At 42.1% G+C, this 18,562-nt stretch overlaps 1 protein-coding gene across 2 annotated transcripts in view; it reads left to right on the top strand.

Annotated features, from left to right (window-relative positions):
• LOC139656776 (multiple epidermal growth factor-like domains protein 11) overlaps positions 1-18,401 on the top strand; it is a 95,924-nt gene extending 77,523 nt beyond the window's left edge. Inside the window, exons 14-25 of one of the 2 annotated variants that reach the window (XM_071534398.1) lie at positions 1,223-1,357; positions 7,065-7,193; positions 7,754-7,882; positions 8,502-8,630; positions 9,247-9,375; positions 11,250-11,483; positions 12,011-12,162; positions 12,738-12,807; positions 13,651-13,704; positions 16,804-17,031; positions 18,184-18,316; positions 18,356-18,401. In XM_071534398.1, coding sequence (XP_071390499.1) covers positions 1,223-1,357; positions 7,065-7,193; positions 7,754-7,882; positions 8,502-8,630; positions 9,247-9,375; positions 11,250-11,483; positions 12,011-12,162; positions 12,738-12,807; positions 13,651-13,704; positions 16,804-17,031; positions 18,184-18,316; positions 18,356-18,401 — 1,568 coding nt within the window. Of the gene's footprint in view, positions 1-1,222; positions 1,358-7,064; positions 7,194-7,753; positions 7,883-8,501; positions 8,631-9,246; positions 9,376-11,249; positions 11,520-12,007; positions 12,163-12,737; positions 12,808-13,650; positions 13,705-16,803; positions 17,032-18,183 lie in introns of both variants that reach the window. The other variant, XM_071534397.1, reaches the window with a different exon arrangement.
• The last annotated feature ends 161 nt before the right edge of the window (positions 18,402-18,562 follow it).

The raw sequence follows: 18,562 nt of genomic DNA, 5'->3' as shown, positions 1-18,562 counted from the left end.
TTTTGCACTTGCCAGACGGAACTATTGTTCTTGAAACGATGTAAATCACAGCGGTAGGGAAACGGCTGTTAATGAAAAGTTCAGTCTCTCTCAGCCGACAAGCTGGTTGAGCGTCTGTACTTAAGCTGAGTTTCCCTGATCGCTCTGCTCAATAGGAAATGAATGGACTTCCGGTGGATTGATGATGGTGTTGCTCGCAGTGTGAACGCGGTGTGTGTGTGTGTGTGTGTGTGTGTGTGTGTGTGTGTGTCAGCCTGACTGTGCCTGACTGTGTATATGCCTACATACCATGCACCAGGTTTCCTCTGCTTCTGCTTACATCAGGGTGATAAATTTGAGGGCTCCCGGTTCACAGTTTAAGCAATTATCTTAATTACAAAAATCCTGTAGCGAGAGAGAAACATCAGGACAGTCTGCACAAGCCTGTCTTCCCACTTAGAGAAGCATCAATTAAAGCGAATTAAAGGCCTAAGGAAGACGTATGGGCTTGGACCTGCGGTGAAAGGAAAACAAAGCAGAGCTAACAGGGCGACCCTGGGGGCAGACGGATGCATGGACACACGTGCACACACACACACACACACACACACACACACACAACCATATAGAGCAGTGGTTCTCAACGTGGGGTCCGGGGACCACTAGGGGTCCTTGAGGGGGTTCCAGGGGGTCCCCAGCAAATTGATGAATTGTTAAACTTCAGCATTATTTAATTTACAAGAGGTTAACACAATTAGAGAATGTAGAAGAATTATTGTTCTGATCATAGTTTATCTGTTATCTCTCTACCTACAATACAGATTCTGGACAAAATCATATCTAACAATAAAAACATTCTCAGATGTGGGTTTGAGAAACAAACTCTCATCAAATGGGGGTCCGGGGCCCAAATGTGGACTAAATTAGGGGTCCTTCATATGAAAAGGTTGAGAACCACTGATATAGAGATGGTCGACATAGCTTACATTAAGCTTTCATCTATGTGGGTTTTGTAAACATGGCTTACATCAGGACTAAGTGGACCATGAAATCCATTATTAAACTGATCAAAGACTAATCAGAGGACTAATCAAAAGTTTCCTCCAAACTCTGAAATCGACTTTCGGAGCAGACTCTCTCAATCTCTCTCTCTCTCTCTCTCTCTCTTTCTCACACACTGTTCACCCACATCCTCCTGTCCTGTGTGTGTGTGTGTGTGTGTGTGTGTGTGTGTGCTTTCCAGCCTGCTCCCCTGGGTTCTTCGGCCAGCGCTGCAGCCAGTCCTGTCCTCAGTGTATCCACAGTGACGGAGCGTGCCACCATGTGACCGGCCACTGTGAGTGTCTGTCTGGCTTCTTCGGCTCGCTCTGCAACCAAGGTCAGTCCTGGCTTTTCCTTCATTTCTTCAGTGCTTTGTCTCAAAAAGGTTCGCATATCCAGTGTGTGTGTGTGTGTGTGTGTGTGTGTGTGTGGGTGGGTGGCATTTAAGGCTAAACAGTTAAAGTCACAGTGAAATGAAAAATGTTCACTTTGCTGGCTGATTCTACATATCATCATGTACACCTACTTTACAATAAATGCCAAAAAAAAGTCACTTTCCATGTTTGTTCTTTTCCAACCCGCCAATTTTTGAACAGTCCTTCCCCCCCCATTATGTCCCGCCCCAACATCCTGTTTAAACCAGAAAGCATGTCAAATTACAGAAGCAAGACACCATCGAAATGCCTTTTCATTGCGACTTTAACTGTAAGCTGTAGGTAAACTTTATCTTCTGTTGCTAAATCATTTTGTTATATCTTTGTACTGCCTTTCAAAGTCTACATTCTGTCCACCACACATGGAAAAAGATCAGACTGATCAGTTGTCCAAATGTTATCTTGTTCATCGTAGCAAGATAACCAGCATAACGTCCAGGGGTGGTAGTCTCACCTGATGGACTGTGTAATTACTAAAAAAAAAAAAAAAATCTTCATCTGCCTCTATGCACTGCCTCTTGGCACCTATGTCCTGTCAGACTGGAACTTAGCTTTATGGCACTTACTCTCGTTGTTCTCTCCTGACTAGATCCTTGCTTGTGTTGTATGAAAATCTCATGTGTATGTTGCTTTGGATAAAAGCGTCTGCCAAATGGGAAATTGTAATCGTAATTGTAGTAGCAGGGGGAGCTTAGTATTAACATATATTCACACAACCACAGTTTACTACTGTTGGCGCTGGGGAGCTTCACTGGAGCTTTTACGAGTTAAAGCACTGCACCGACTTTTTGGAAATTTGGCCCATTGGTTACCTTACCCAATATGTCATGAGAGGATCGGCACCAAAATCATCTCTGTCTCCTGTAGATATTTCTGTTCAGTGCACATGCTAACGGTTTAGCATACAGTATGTTATGTAATCACGCCGTTATCCTGCTGGCGTTATCCTAAAAGTGAGAAAAGTAGACCCTCTAGCAGCAAAGGTGAATGGTTAGATAATTTTAATAATATTTCTGGCTTGTTAAATATTAACGGGATAAACAAAACAGAAACAAAAAAGACAAAAAAGAAAGCACTCTTTGGACTTTCAATGCCAGAAAATCTCTCTACCTGCAAAATCTTGAGCATAACTTGTTTTGTTTACACAGGATGAGAGTTAAATTAGCTAGACAGCTAAAGTTTTTGACTGTTGATTCGTAATGGACTTTGGATAATGCTAGTTCCCTATGATTACTTAACTTGCTAAAGTGTTAGCATGCACTCAAAGAAGATTTCGGTGCCAATGTTCTTGTCAGATATTAGGTAGGGTGACCATTAGGCAAAACTCCCAAAAAATCAGTGTAGTCCTTTAAGTGCCTTGTTCAGTGCCACCTCGCACTCACCTCCCCCCACCCAGATGCTCCCAGACATTCAAGGTATTTGAACCAGCAGCATTCAGAAGATCTGTTTTCTAACAACCAGCCAGTTCGTTTAGGAATGGCACAGAGCAGAGCTGGCGATCAATTTATCGGTCACATCAGCCTCTCGACAGCTCGTCTGCTCTTCATTTGTAGAATTGGTCTGGTCAGCAGAGTTCTTTAACTCTATTAACCTTTTTTGGTAAAAATTAAATTAACTTTGGGTTTGAAACTAAAGTCCATCACACACGTTAATCCAGCAGCGACTTTTCGGCGGCTTGAAAAATATCGTTGAAGCAGAGTCTTGGTTGAAGGAGATTCAGTGGAAATGGAATTAACTATTAAAGGAAAAAATCTAAACCTTGAGCTCATTCTCTGCCTCTCTCTCTCTCTTCTACAACTTCTTCATCCTCATCATGAGACGTCTGATTTGAATAATTTTTTCGTGTTCCTCCTGTACATCAGTATTTCACTCAGCCCGTAGACTGTATGGTTTAGCTCCTCTGCAGGTTAAACGGGTGCTAATTCTCATACTAAGACAGTTGGCCCAAGGTTCCTTGCCAAGTGGAATTTTAAATAAAGAGACAGTGGAGGAGTGTGCTGTGAAATATTCATCATCATTAAAGATGAAGACAGTCTTAGTTATGCCCTGTCCTACATTAGCCATTCTGCTGGCCGCTGCATCTTTGAGCAGGCCCATAGATAACTGGGTGAGCCTTGATAAATCAGATGTCCGGCATGGGGGGCTTTTTAACCGCCTGGAGAGTCAGCAGCGCTCTCTCCCTGTTCTCTCAATGCGGGATACGCTTTTGTACAAGCTAATGATGCTATTGACTGGCTGACTCTCAAAGGGTGTGTTGCAGCTCGGCAGAAAACAACTCATTGTGTGTTAGATTAAGATGGGATAAAGATGATAAAGATGAGCCGTGAACTGAGACCAAAGGGTTCCCGCAACTTTGATCTCTTCATGTAATACCTGCCTGAGGTGGAAACAGCCATAAATGAATTGAATTCCTAATGCTTTAGGATTACTGTCAGTGTTAATGTAACTTTTGCTTGTTTTGAACAGCCACCCCAGAGCAAAAACTTGGCAACTTCCAATAACTGTCACTGAAAATGAACACTGGGAAATTTGCTGTGTAGCGTGGATTCAGTCCGATCGTGAAAATCAGTCGGGATGGCAAATTGTAGTCGTAATCAGCCTTAAAGTCATATACACAGCAAATTTCTGAGTACTTATAAGTGTTGATTTTAGGTAATTATTTGGAATTGCCAAGTGCTGATTGGAGATTTGTTTGTCCACTCATAGAGCTGATATGGCTAAAGTGCGGCTGTTCAAAACTGTGAAGTGTTAAATTAACTCAAATGTTGTGGATTTCTATAAACTCTGCCATAGTGTTGATTTTCAACACTGACGACTTTGCTGTGTATAAGTTACCTAAACAGTATATGTGATGGAAAAAGGCTGCTGTTTGTGTTTAAATAAATAAAGAGGCTTAACCTTGTATACTGAGCGCTCGCTGCACACACTCGGCCTCTGATGTGTCTCCTTCGGGAATCCTAAACTGGACCGAGGAGCATCTGACGTTTTTGTAGCAGTAGATCACACTTAAAGTACGGTAATAACATCTGAAATCAAACTCACAACCAAAGTTTCTTATTTGCATTTTGGTATTGTAAACAAGCTGCATTACAAACTGACATATACAGTATTTTGGTTGATTAAAAGTAAAATTAGGACATGCCCAATTGCAGTGTGCCACAATCGTGATTAACTTGCGTATGAGATTAAAAGGGTTGGGAAAAGGACAAAGATGTTTAAAATAGTAGGAATTTGAAAACATTCATTATTATACTGTCCAAAGTTTTGAAATGAGACACTATCAGGCATGTCAGTAATATTTCATGGCTATAATACCGATACTAACAAAGCATTGATTAAACATTAGACAATGCCTAGATCCAGCCAAGGTAAAAGAGGCATCTGATGGATAAATCGTCTGCTAGCTAAATTCTCCTGGTTTTATTCTTACATACTGTACGTACGCAGCTTTGATCAAAACTTTACAGACCGTGGTCACACACTGTCAGCTGTTGTAAAACAAAATGCAGAAGACACTCAATGCAGGTATCTTATGCCAAGCTGCAGCGCCGCCGTACCCATATTCACTGTGAGGAATGACCTCTTGGGTATTATTCTTATAGTGAAACATGATGTATGGCTATTACAAGCACAGACAGGCAAAACTGATTAATGAAGAGAGTGCATTACATGAAATTACATTACATGGCAAAAAATTATAGAGGAAAACCCCGGAAAAATCTATGGAAAAATGCAACTAAGTAATCTAAAAATGGACAAATAACAAATAGGCACATAGCTCACATATATATATATATATATATATATATATATATATATCTTATCAAATTCCTGCCGAAACATTAAGTGGAATATTCTCAGTGTAACACATTCCAGAAAGGCCAGGTTGCGTAATAAAGGAAATGCAAAGAAATAGCATGCATTCACAAAAAAAGAATTGCAGTCATAATGTTTTATGAAGCTGATAATAAACACATACAGTATCTTATAATGTATTATGCAATGCCGATAGTCATGCAACATTTTAAAGTTTGCTATCATGGGGTCAAGAGAGACATCAGCTCATAATATTCATAAAATGTACACTTTGAGCACTGTTTAAAATGCAATATAACGGTACCTCAGCTGCACTTCTTTTTCCCCCAGGGAATTACAGTGGGATTATTTGACGCTAGATGAAATTTTATAAGCACTCTTTTAACTTGATCAATTTTCAGTTGAGACTGAAAACTACCATAAAATATTGCCCACAGTAGTAGTGAAGTGAATGCCCCCTCATGTTAATTGGCAATGATCAAAACCCCCCAAGGGCACATAAACATATTATCGAGCTTGCCAGGAACGATCAGTGTCTCTGTGTTTTTATTACTCTTAACTAAATTCAGTGGAATTTAAAATGTAAATATTCCATCCTAAAGCTTCTGTATACACATTACCATGAAATGATTCACTGGCAAAAAAAACAACAACTTTGTAGAAAGCTTCCTGCTGCCCTTTTTTAGGTGCTCTGGATAAGAAACTTGGTACCGGGTTTGTCCTGAGCTGAATACATCGCTCTCCTCATTCCTCAGGCTGAGCAGAGGCGCAGTGGCTTATCGCACCAAAAACAATCAGCAGTAATGATTTATTTCAGGCAGTTTGATATGAGTAGGTATGTTTTAAAGGGAAAAAAAGAAAAACTGATATTAATGTGATAAAAGAACTCATTTCTCATCAAATTAAAGATAAATAGACCACAGAGATAATGCTGTGATTCAAATGAATTCTGTGCTGAACATTACGCTGAAAGAGAAGGTCACTGTGTCCCAATTTAGATCAGGAATACTTCTCCTTCATGTTGAAACCGGCTGTTAAGTTGCTGCTGCTGAGGAGACTCTTAACTCTCATTGAAGCACATTTTTTCAGACGGGTTAGTAGTGACGGGAATAGTTTTGTTTTTTACCCATTTTTCTTATTTTATTCTGGATGTGTTTGCCGGTTTTATTCTTCTCAACCCTTTTTAAAAGATTCTTGTTTATAGTTTTATTGTGCTCAGAGATAGTGGAGTCCACCAAGCTCCTGTGACTCTCCCACTCTCTGACTAAATAAAAAAAATACTATTATGGACACACACACATGCACACACACGCGCACACACACACATTCATTCAGGGCTTCCTCTCCAGCTGAGCATTACCGCCTCAGTTCATATTTATCTTCACTATGCAACGTGAGGCATGACACAAAAATTCATTCATTCATTGTTTCATTATGAAGTATCATATAATTTGTGATTATTGACACTAATCTCCTTCCATAATGAAGCATTATGCAATGATATAACAACAACAATATAACATTATTCATTTTTAAATCCCATTTTGCTATGAAAGTTTTCATAGCAACTTTTCACATTTTGCTGCCAGCTTCCATTTTCATCATAGCTGTGACCATTCCATTATGTTTTATAAGCCATAATAACAATGATATATAAGCTATGAATTAGCATTAGTATAGTGCCTGACAATGATGATGATGTTCCTAAAGCAATACGACTTCATTATAACATTATAATGCCCTCATTTGTGTGTGTGTGTGTGTGTATGTGTGTACATGCATCAATCCCCGCAGTGTGTCCCAGTGGAAAGTATGGTAAAGGCTGTGCTGAGTCGTGTGTATGCACCAACAACGGGACTTGTAATCCCATCGATGGCTCCTGTCAGTGCTTCCCAGGCTGGATAGGAGACGACTGCTCCAAAGGTAAGACGCAAGTATTCTCTCCTTCTCCTTAACTCTCTCTCTCTCTCTCTCTCTCTCTTACACGCTCACACACACTCTCCTTTTTCTTCCTCTCTCCGCTCTTATCGACCTCAATTCTTTGCTTTCCAAAGAAGAACTGACTGAAATTCATCGCCTTTGCTTTTTTTTTGTGGTTATTTTACTATCGTTTCTGGTTCATCCTGCACTCGGAAACACCACCACATCCCATGTTGGGGAGACGATGGATCAATCAGAAAAAAACAACAACAAAAAAAAACAACAACAACCTTAAGGCAATTACCCGATTGGATCTGGCACTAATCATCCATCAGAAGCTCACATTGAACGCAGCAACCGCAATCACTCAGTCACTTGTGTGTTATGAGAGCTAATGAACACAGAGCGACCTGATCCGTGTTACGTCTGGCCCTCAGGCTGCTGACATTTGTTGGCCTGTCTGGGACCGTGTGCACATGCTTTCATCTTTGCATTTATCTTGCCCTAATTTAATGACATATATATATGTGTGTGTGTGTGTGTGTGTGTGTGTGTATTGACAGCGTGCCCTCAGGGCTCATGGGGCCCAGACTGCATCCATACATGTAACTGTCACAACGGAGCCCAGTGCAGCGCTATAGATGGAGAGTGTAACTGCAGCCCTGGATGGACGGGACTCTACTGCACTCAACGTGGGTCAAACACACACACAGACATTCACACACGCATGCACACACACACACACACACACACACACACACACACACACACACGCGCATGTTTACCGTATTCCCATAATACAGACCAGGAAGACAGACATTGATACACTTCCAGGCTGTTGTGAGAGTATGTTTCCGTTGCAGCCTCACTTTTTTACAGTGGAATCACGAGTCTACTCTGTTCAACTCAAACCTGCAGCTCCATCAAGTGGCAGGTGATGGAGCTGCATGCTGGAGGGTAATGCAGGTCTCTGGCAGAGCCGGGTTGTTTCTTACCCTGAATCCCTTCAGCCACTCTGAGCGATTGTTCAAATCTGCCTGAAGTGCAAAAAACGGGCTCGGTTCAATCTTTCGAGGTAATCCATGTTGGGTCCACTGTGCCAGACGAGATTAGCCGATCCCAGAAAAGCTGTTTCAAAAAGTATTTCCAGCCAGTTCAGATTTGTGGAGCCTCTCTCGGGTACGAAGTTTGAAGTGAGTTTGAAGTGAAGAGTTGATGCATTTGTTCTGTTTTAGGAAATAAATAAATAATGTTCACAATGTATGGATATAAAGTACATTGCTGATCTGTTCGTCTGTCTGCTGCTCCCAGGCTGTCCCACAGGCTTCTACGGCTCAGAGTGTGCTGAGGTTTGTCGCTGCCAGAACGGAGCGGACTGCGACCACATCACTGGACAGTGTTCCTGCAGGACCGGCTTCATAGGACACAGCTGTGAACTCAGTGAGTGTGTGTGTGTGTGTGTTTGTAATTAGATGTCTACGTGTGTGCACATGCATATCTGCATATTGTTGCTGTCAGGTGAAAACTTGCATCTTCAAAATGTTGACTTTTCAGGAACTAAGAAAAACAGCCTTGTTTCCAGCTTGACCACCATGCATTTTTTTTTACTTTAACCAATGGGTTTTGAGAGGGTTTCAATTTTTCAATATTATCATTTATCATTTCTGTGATATATTGCCCAGCCTAGTTTCATATATAAGACCAAGAGTGGTAGAATTTTCTCAACCCATAGAGGACCATGTAATCCTACAACTGAAGTTAAAACATGAGAACTTTGATGAAAATTTGAGATATGAGGGTTTTCACATGATAACAGCTATATGTGTGATTACAGTATGATTTTGGATATAGTAATAGATATCGTAATTTCTCATGATTATTGTGATATATCGCCTCGCCTAGTTTCATATATTGAAGGGAGGTAGAACTGAAATGAATGAAAAATTTAACCAAGATTGGAGTTATGAGGTTTTCACATGGTAACAGCAATATGTGTGTGTATCCAGCAGTAGAGTTTCACAGTGCACTAAACCTCTCCACCTGCTCCCCTGTCCAGAGTGTCCTGCAGGGACGTTTGGCTACGGCTGCCAGCAGCTGTGTGAGTGTATGAACAACGCCACCTGTGACTACGTGACAGGAACCTGCTACTGCAGCATCGGCTTCAAAGGCATACGCTGTGACCAGGGTGAGCGGACAGCTAATGGCTCAGTGTCATGTGTGTGATAAGTTGCTGGATGTGAGTGTTTGATGCTGCGCTTGTCTTGCCAAAGTAGTTTTTGGTTCAGATGAATCGTACGACAACACTGGACAAGAGAGGAAGCCTCACACTGGTTTGCAAGGGCGTAAAAAAGCCTCTCAAAAGGAAATCAGGGAGTTGAGACGGCAAAATGAGTTTGTTAATAATACATAATAATAATAATACATTTTATTTGTAGAGCGCTTTTCAGGGTACTCAAAGACACTTTACATAAGTTAAAAACAACACAATAAAATCATATGACACAAGATTAATCACACGTTAAAAGCAGTTCTGAAAAGGTGAGTTTTGACTAGTGATTTGAACATGAGCAGATCGGTACAGTCTCGGATGTGTTTGGGGAGAGAGTTCCAGAGGGTGGGGGCAGATATGGAGAAGGCTCTGTCGCCCCAGGTCCGGTGCTTGGTCCTGAGAGGTGGAGACAGAAGGTTGGCATCAGAGGAGCGGAGGCTGCGGGAAGGAGTGTGGTGGTGGAGCAGGTCGGTGAGGTAGGAGGGGGCCTGGTTGTGGAGGGCTTTGTGAGTGAGGAGAAGGACTTTGAAATGGATCCGTTGTGGGACAGGGAGCCAGTGGAGGTTCTGGAGGACAGGGGTGATGTGGTCTCGGGAACAGGAGCGGGTGAGCAGGCGAGCAGCAGAGTTCTGGATATACTGGAGTTTATTTAGGACTTTGGATGTTGTGCCATAAAGAATGCTGTTGCAGTAAATAAGTTAATAAGAGATTCTTCACCATTTAGCACTTTTTGAACAGTTTTTTGCACCATGTCTTATTCAAGAACGCTTTTTGCTATCTCATCTCCCTGGTTGCCTTTTCATGTCCTAGCAAATCACTGAGCGGGTCCCTCTGTCGTATAAATATATATTACATAATATATTATTAGCACTGTGTTTAATGTAAAATGCAAAATATGGTCTGTTTGAGACAAAGTCAGGCCATATGTATTTTCACTCTCTAGTCACCAGGTGAACAGATGGCATGAATCTTTCAGAAGACAAAATAATGGAATGGGACAGAATGGAGACCAACAGCAACAATAGATGAGGAAATACAGTTAGATGTGGGGACTTTTATTTTGAAATTTCCACTCAGTAAATTGACACACTCTTCCACTCATGTCACACCTGTGACAGCTGTGATATGTACACCTACTGAACACTGATATAAGAATTGTATATATACTGTATGTACCATATGGTTGTTATAATATAAACTAGAGTTCATGTAAAATGTTACCTATGTGCCTGTGTGGAGTTTGCCTTTCATGCATATGGGTGCAAGATACAGTTATGATCTGTGTCTACCCAACCATGTTAAAGGTCTAAAAGGGCAGAAATAATGACTTATCAGCATACTAAAATTACAGTTAAAATTCACAACTACTACAGAAAATGCAGCAGAGTCCCAGTGATCTGTCAAAACAACATGAGCATTTAGCCAAAAGTTGGTGTATTTATTTCCCAATTCACTTTATGTCTTGTTATTTGCTATTTGCCTTGATATCACAGCAGCAGTTTTTATTTCCAAATCTTCCATATTGCACCAATCCTACAAATTAATTTTTCTACATTTCATACTTGAAAATTTGTCAGTGACAGTGTTGATAAAGATAAGAGGGAATTAGTGATGGAAAACAGTTGATGATTGCTGATTTACCTTGTACTTTTTACCAATATAACGACATTCAAGGGATTCTCTACATTTTTGGCCATGGGTGCCAGACACCCACAGCACCCATTCAAATTCAGAATAGTTTATGTGTTTATCTGTTTGACTGTCTCCAACAATGTATCCCCCTTTCTCAGCTGCACTGATGATGGAGGAACTGAACCCCTACACCAAGATCAGCCCGGCGCTGGCGTCCGAGCGCCAGTCGGCGGGCGCCGTCCTGGGCATCATCTTCCTGCTGCTGCTCATCATGGCCATGCTGGGCCTGGTGGTCTGGTTCCGCTACCGGCAGAGAGAGAAAGGCCACCACGTCCCCAACGTCACCTACACCCCCGCCATGCGCATCAACACCACCGACTACTCCCTCTCAGGTAAGACAAACCTACTACACCTGTTTCGCTTCACGTGTTCTGTGACGGGGCGGCGTGTGCACGTTCTCCTCGTGTTCGCCTGAGTTTCCTCCCACAGGCCAAAGACATGCAGGTGGATTGGAGACTCTAGTCTGTAAGAGAATATGAAGGAGAGTGTCTGTCTATCTGTGTTCGCACTGTGATGGACTGGCGACCCGTCCCCAGTGCATGCTGGGATAGACTCCAGCCCTCTTTTGACCCTGAACAGGAATAAGTGGGTAAAGAAAAGGTGAATGAATGAATAATTGAATGAATGTTCTATGACACTGAATGCCAAGTTCCTCCTCTAGGTTCCAGCTGGAGTCCCTTCGTTTTAATCTGCTGCTTATGACAATGTTTGATACGTTCAACGCCCAGATGCCTTGTCGGTTTGTCAGGTGCACTGAGTGTGTGCACATGCGTACATATTAGCACGTACAGGGTGGTGTGAATACCTGTGTGTGTGAGTGTGTGTGTTGAGCCGCCGGTGTCTCGTGTGGCGACAGCAGGGCTGCAGTGCACAGGCCTGCTCTCCTCCCCGGAGTCGTCTCCCAGCAGCGGCTCTGTGGGCCACTGCTTCTCCAACCCCAGCTACCGCACCCTGGGGCCCTGCACCTACGCTGCGCACTACGCCAAGCCTGACAAGAGGACCGCTGCCAAGGTGGGCCTCAGCTGAAAAGGTCAAGGCTGAAAGTTGCTTAGTGTTCACTCTTTTAAAATAGCAGCATTTGGATTACGCTTTGTTGACAAAAAGTGAGGACAGCCTGGCAGCACTTTGGCTAAGATATTTTCTCCACAGAGACAAACTATTGTTAGTCACAGTGGAATAAAAAATGACTTTTTCACCTTGTTAGCAGATTTTCCATGTCATAATATACCCCTATTTAACAATAAACGTCAATAAATTTACAACATTTTTATTTTATTTTGATATCAAAACCCCATTACTTCTACTTTCTGGAAAACAGCATATTTTTAGTGGTTACTTCATGGAATAACAGTAAGCATATATAATATTTCCAACCAATAATGACCCCAACATTCTGTTCCAACCACAAATACGTCAAATTACGGAAATGTTTTCGAAATGCCATTTCATTGTCACTTTAAGCATTTTTTCTATTATCATAGTTGAAAGTGTAGTGTCCCAAGTAATAATTAAATTAACTGTTTTTCTAATGTAATGTTTGTAGTGTGTGTGTTCTGATGTCTTAGTGGTCTCTGTGTATTTCCCAGATGAAGAGAAAGAAGCGTCACAGGAACAGCGCTCCAGAGTGGGGGGCCTACTGCAACCTCAATGAGCTGGGTCAGTCTGGACTCCTGCCTCTCCCAGCCTCGCTCTGAGGCTCTACCTCCTAAGACAATTGTACACTAACACTATGTAGGGTTGGAAGAATAGAATGATGCCCCCTACAGGCCACAGTATATTTGCCGCAGAAACAAATGTCAGAAATTTTGCACAAACAAAACGACATGTTTGCAGAAAAAACACAAATATGTGCATTGGCTTCAGACTTCAGACTCAGTGTAAAAGGCTTGGTGGCTGAACTAGTCGAACTCTCGCACACCAGCCTCCACTGTGTGATCTTCTAAAATGTCACGTGATTGGTTGTATTGCCTCGTGGAAAAGCTTCTCAATTTCCTTTTCTGTCCCATTGCCTTAGTTTCCATCTCGTGAGCACCTCTTTCAAAATGAATGTTTTAGAGGCTCGGCTTGCAGGGCTGAAAGATATTGACAAATAATCTAATTTGCGATTATTTAAAGAAACGTGATTTTGTTAAAAAAAAGTATGCAGGATTTACTGAGTTTGAGTATGATGAAAGGTTACCAGTATTGTACTTGATTCATGGACCAAAGATTACCTGCAGCTCTAAAAAAGCTTGTTCAGAAATCCATTTTGGATGCTCCTCTCTCTTAAGCAATTAACTGCAGCCTCTGCGATTTGGACCTGCACCTTAATGACCGATCAGACGGTTTCTAAATCCTCATATTCCCTGCGCCGCGTTTGTCGCTCTTTCACCGGAGCCATTACTGTTCTTATTCTATGAGTTCTATGAGTTAGTAGACTGTTTACTCTCAAGACCAGTCCTTTCTTTCTTAATTGTTCTTAATATTTCAGGAACATTTCTTTCTGGCTTCCCTCTGTAGGTGTTTACTGCCTGGACCGACGTTTCAGTTACCATCTGGAGCCGCGCTACAGAGGTACAGTGTGAGGCTGACTGTGACCTCATCACCTCTGACCCCCCCCAGCCAATCCTCTTGCTCGAACAGTTTCCCTCAGCCAATGACTGGCCTCTCTTGCATCTTGAGCCTTGACACCTCAGCTTCATACTGTTGCAATTCCCTGCGTTGAAAGTCACAGTGAATGTGGAGGGCTGCATGTCCCGTGTAACACGACACTCTCTTGTTTGAGGTGCAGGACGTGTCAAGCTGCAAGCATGAGTGGGTGGACAATCGATACTGCTGCTGGACCGTGCTGACAGACACAGAGCCTAATTAAATGTGAAAGCATAGGTTTCAAAAGTCTATAGAGCCGAGTGTAGGTAGCCTATGGATCATTAGTGGGAAAGAGTGACATGTCCACCTCATGCAGTTTATCTAATGAGGCATGAAGGACATACCGTTGTGGTCAAGATTTTATCTTTCACTCTCTGCTCGTCAATCAGGCACATTCAAAACAAGGAAATCATTTAGTCTAATTGCATTTACACTACCAGTCAAAAGTTTGGACACACGCATTTTTCTTTATTTTTTACTATTTTTCACATTTTAGAATAATAGTAAAGACATCAAAACTATGAAGTAAAACAACTGGATTTATGTACTGACCAAAAGCAAATCAAAACTATCTTATATTTTAGATTCTTTAAAGTAGCCGCCCTTTGCCTTGATGGAAAGGCAAAGGCTTTGGAAAGAAATTCATTCATAGGATCAACTTCACTATTTATATTTGTCTAAGAAACAAATTTCAAGCATTTAAGCGTAAGCCTTTAGATCAAAATGACTGGTAGTGTGTCTATAGCCTGTTCTACTCTATCTATCCATTAGTAAGCTACATGTTTTATACCAGAGCAGGTTTGCAAACGCAGCTTTGCTGTTTTGCATGAAAATCAGGTAGAACTGAATAGTATCAGCTTAAACTCAAGTTTTTTTCTAGTTTGTGGGAATTCATCATGAGAAAATCAATTTAGCGTGGTTATACCAGCAAATCAATACAGAGGAACAATAGTGGAAAGAACCATCATTACATAAAAGCATCTCTGTAGGAAAAGAGCTTCAGAAGTGATTTAAAGGAAAAATCCACCCTAAAACAGCTATTGGCGGTGTATCTTGCATTTCTGAGTCCGCTGTATTTTACTTATTAACCAGCCAACCACACACAGGTGTCAGTCCCTCAGAATCAAAGAGCGAGGGCTTCTTTCTAGAGCCGCCATTTTGCACCAAGAGACATTCAACAATCATACAGGGAGAAATCCATCATAGAAGAGGCAGAGAGACCAATTTCTCCACCCACAGGAGCAGGAGAGAGACCAGAATGCAATGCAGCCACAAGACAGGTTGTGTTTTGAGTTAGGGTGACTGTCTTGATGTAGGAAATCTGAAGTAGAAGTAGACGAGGCAGGTTGAGGGAAAGCGGGTACACCAAAACGCAAATGACAACACTTCGTCACACAATAACTCCTGGAATGAGTTGAACATCACAGATTGATGATACATACAGTATGTGAGAGTATCTGAGAATGGATTTTTCCTTTAAAAGACGACACTGATTTTGCCAGTTTGTGCGCTAGTGGATGCAGCAGAGATAGTGATGTGTGTGCAGGAAATGAGCCGCTAGGAGCAGACAGGTGCAGGAGGAAAAACCCCCGGGCCACACAGATCTCCAGCTATATGCTTAATGTCACTGTAAAGACGAAATCTGATCTGTAATTCATTTGAACGACCGTGTTGATGTGTGCCTGCCTGTGTTCACCGGTGTGTTTGTCTCTCTGCAGGACAAGAGTCTGCCTCCTCTCTCCTCTGTGTGTTTTCCCTCTGCTGGGGTCCTGCTCCTCCTCTGACCCCCCGTCACTCACTGACACACTCCCTGACTGACCCAGAGACTCCCTCACTCTATCTGAATGCTGTGTATTTCACTTGCTCTTTTCACGGTGTATTCCCTTTTAAATGCATTGTTTCACAGATTTATTTTTGCTTTTAAATACTGATGTTGTTGCAATGTAATGTTTTGGTTTACAGCGATGCAAAGTTGACTCAGCATGTTTGTTTGTTCAAAGCAGAATTCACATTAGTATATAATTCAGATTCACACAATGGGTAGTTTCTGATAGGAAATCTGATTGCTCAAAGGCCAGTCGTGCTGATAATCCCTATTATGAGAAATGGAGTTGGTTGCTATGCAAACGCTTGTGGTAACCAAGGAGCCAGTTATCAGTCTGTCTTGCTTTGTCCTGTTATTGTGTCTTGTGGCTTTTATCTTATCTTGTGTCTTACAGCTTTTATACAGCAGGTAACAATGCATGTATCACTGTTGTCAGGTGAAAACCTTGCATCTCCAAAATTTCAACTCAAAGAAAAACAGCCTTGTTAGCTTGACCATCGTGCATTTGACTTTATCTTGTTGATTTTGAAAAGGGGTAACACTTTACAATAAGAGTACATTAATTAATTAACAGTTAATTAATATGTCTGGTAATAATTTACTAATGGTGTTCATGTTAACTAAGGTATTAATTCATACATTATTTAATAGTTTATAAAGATGACTATTAAATAATGTATAAATTAATACCTTAGTTAACATGAACACCATTAGTAAATGCTTACCAGACACATTAGTTAACTGTTAATTAAGGGTTAGTTAATGCTTATTAAGCATTAACTAACCCTTAATTAATGTACCCTTATTGTAAAGCGCTACCTGAAAAGGTTTCATAAGCCCAAGCTTCGTAGAATTTTCTCATTTCATGGGGGAGGATGCAATCCTTTAATCAAAGTTAAAACATGAAAATCACCAAAATTAGAGTTACAAGGTTTTCACCCAACAGCAACGATGCTAGAGAGCGTTTGTTTACAGCAAATACGGAGATACTGCATCACTGTCAGGCCCATAATCACAGATAATAACAGCTTCTTGTGTATTACTGCTGTGTTCAACAGGAGTTTAGCCTCGGCGGTATTTCATCTAACTCTCTGACACTTCTGCCACAGCTTACAGTACCTATCTGAGTTATATAGCAGTATCTCTCAACACACTAAATAAATACCAGTGGTGTGTGTGTGTGTCTCCTCTGCCCTCAGACTATATGAAGGGCTCCCTGTCCAGCACCTGCTCCCTCAACAGTGAAAACCCGTACGCCACCATCAACGACCCGCCGGGCCTGGCCTGTAAGCACTCGGAGAGCAGCTACGTGGAGATGAAGTCCCCGGCTCACCATGAACACATGGCCTACTGCTGCTCCACCGCCATCGTCACCACCACCAGCACCACCAGCGCCCCCGCCGCCGCCAAGAACGTCTACGACATGGGTACGTTTGAGGAGAGGGGAGGGGCAAAGCATGCTGGTTGAGTAAAGGGGTTCGTTTGTCAGGATGTTGCTTCCTTTATCTGTATTTCTCAATTTCAGTTGTCATTCTCCCTTTTTTTTTTTATCTTGGATCTTTCTATCTATTCCACCACTGGGGATGTCCATGACAAGACAGGAGTGAACATAATAAACTGAGAAATTAGCAGTTTGTCATTGTTGTTAATAGTTGTGTTTTCCTCTATTTTTCTATTTCATATTTCTATTTTTGCCTGTCTCTGCATTTCAAAGACTATCTACTTAAATCTGCTACATGTAGAATTTGTAAACATCAATATATACTGTAATTGTCGAATGAATTTTGATACCTTTGTATTATTACCCTAAACAAATGAGACCATGATTGAGGCGACTGGTATCTTCTACCTCAAACCAATACCAATGTTATGGTTTCTCAAAATTAAAACTACATTTCCCATAAACTGCATTGCTTCCTGTCCCCCCTCCCCCTCCTCCTCCCTCTCCCTGGTTTCTTTGTCTTTACTGAAGAAGATAAACATGTTGGAAGTGATTTTTTTGCCGTTGCGGCGAGAAACTGAAAGCTTTAGCTCCGTTTGCTCTGGAAGAACAGCGCCCTCTTCCTGTTTTGTGCTGTAAAGCAATCCAGCAAATTTTCCGCCTCACAGTGTAAAATTCAGTTCAGATGTTAAAATGCTTACATGTAGCACCTTAAAAGTAAATTGGAGGGAAAATAGCTTTTTGTCATTGTTAACAGTCATATCTTTCCATTTGCCTGTCTCTCCACTGCCTGATATTCAGGCTGAATGGCCCTTTCGTTTTCAACTCCATCATTCAGTTACTCCAAGGTCAACTGATTTAAAAGAGGGTCGTTGCCAAGCGCAGAGTCCTCTGGGATTGGTTTATCTAACCAATCACAAAATTGCTTCTTCCAAATCCTGCCTAGCAACGGATGCTGATTGTTCTGAACAGATTTTTATTCAGTGAAACCACCGTTAACGGAAGCAATTCCAGACCTGAATCTAGCAAAATCGATTCAGGGGCTGGTGCCAGGAAAGTGTCTCCATATCACAGACTACCAAATGATACTTAAAGAGGAAAAAAATTAAATCTCTAATTCTTCTTTTCTCCCTCCCAGAGCCAACCATCAGTATCCTGCAGGGTGCCAACGGTGTGGTGGTGCCCAGCTACCCCCAGAACCCCTACGACCTGCCCAGGAACAGCCACATCCCCAGCCACTACGACCTGCTGCCGGTGCGCCCCAGCCCCTCGCACAGCCACAGCCTGAGCCACAGCCTGAGCCACCACAGCCACAGCCCGCCGCTGCCCGGGAGCCCCACCAGCTCCCTGCTCTAGGCCCACCAGCACCCACCAGCACCCGACCGGGACACTTTAGGGGAGAGGCTGTAGCCAGTTCCTTTTGGGGCTGCAACCAGGAAACTGAACCGGGACAAATGTGCAAAGGGTTTTTCATTTGCTTTGTGTTTTTGTTTGGTGGACATTCAGCGGGCAAAGGA

This window comes from Centroberyx affinis, unplaced genomic scaffold (assembly GCF_046629955.1).
Source record: "Centroberyx affinis isolate AG114_WGS23_722 - 3 ecotype Tasmania unplaced genomic scaffold, CSIRO-AGI_Caff_v1 ptg002536l_1, whole genome shotgun sequence".
NCBI lineage: Eukaryota > Metazoa > Chordata > Actinopteri > Beryciformes > Berycidae > Centroberyx > Centroberyx affinis.
Note: the sequence above shows the minus strand (reverse complement) of the source record. Positions and strands in the feature narration are given on the sequence as shown.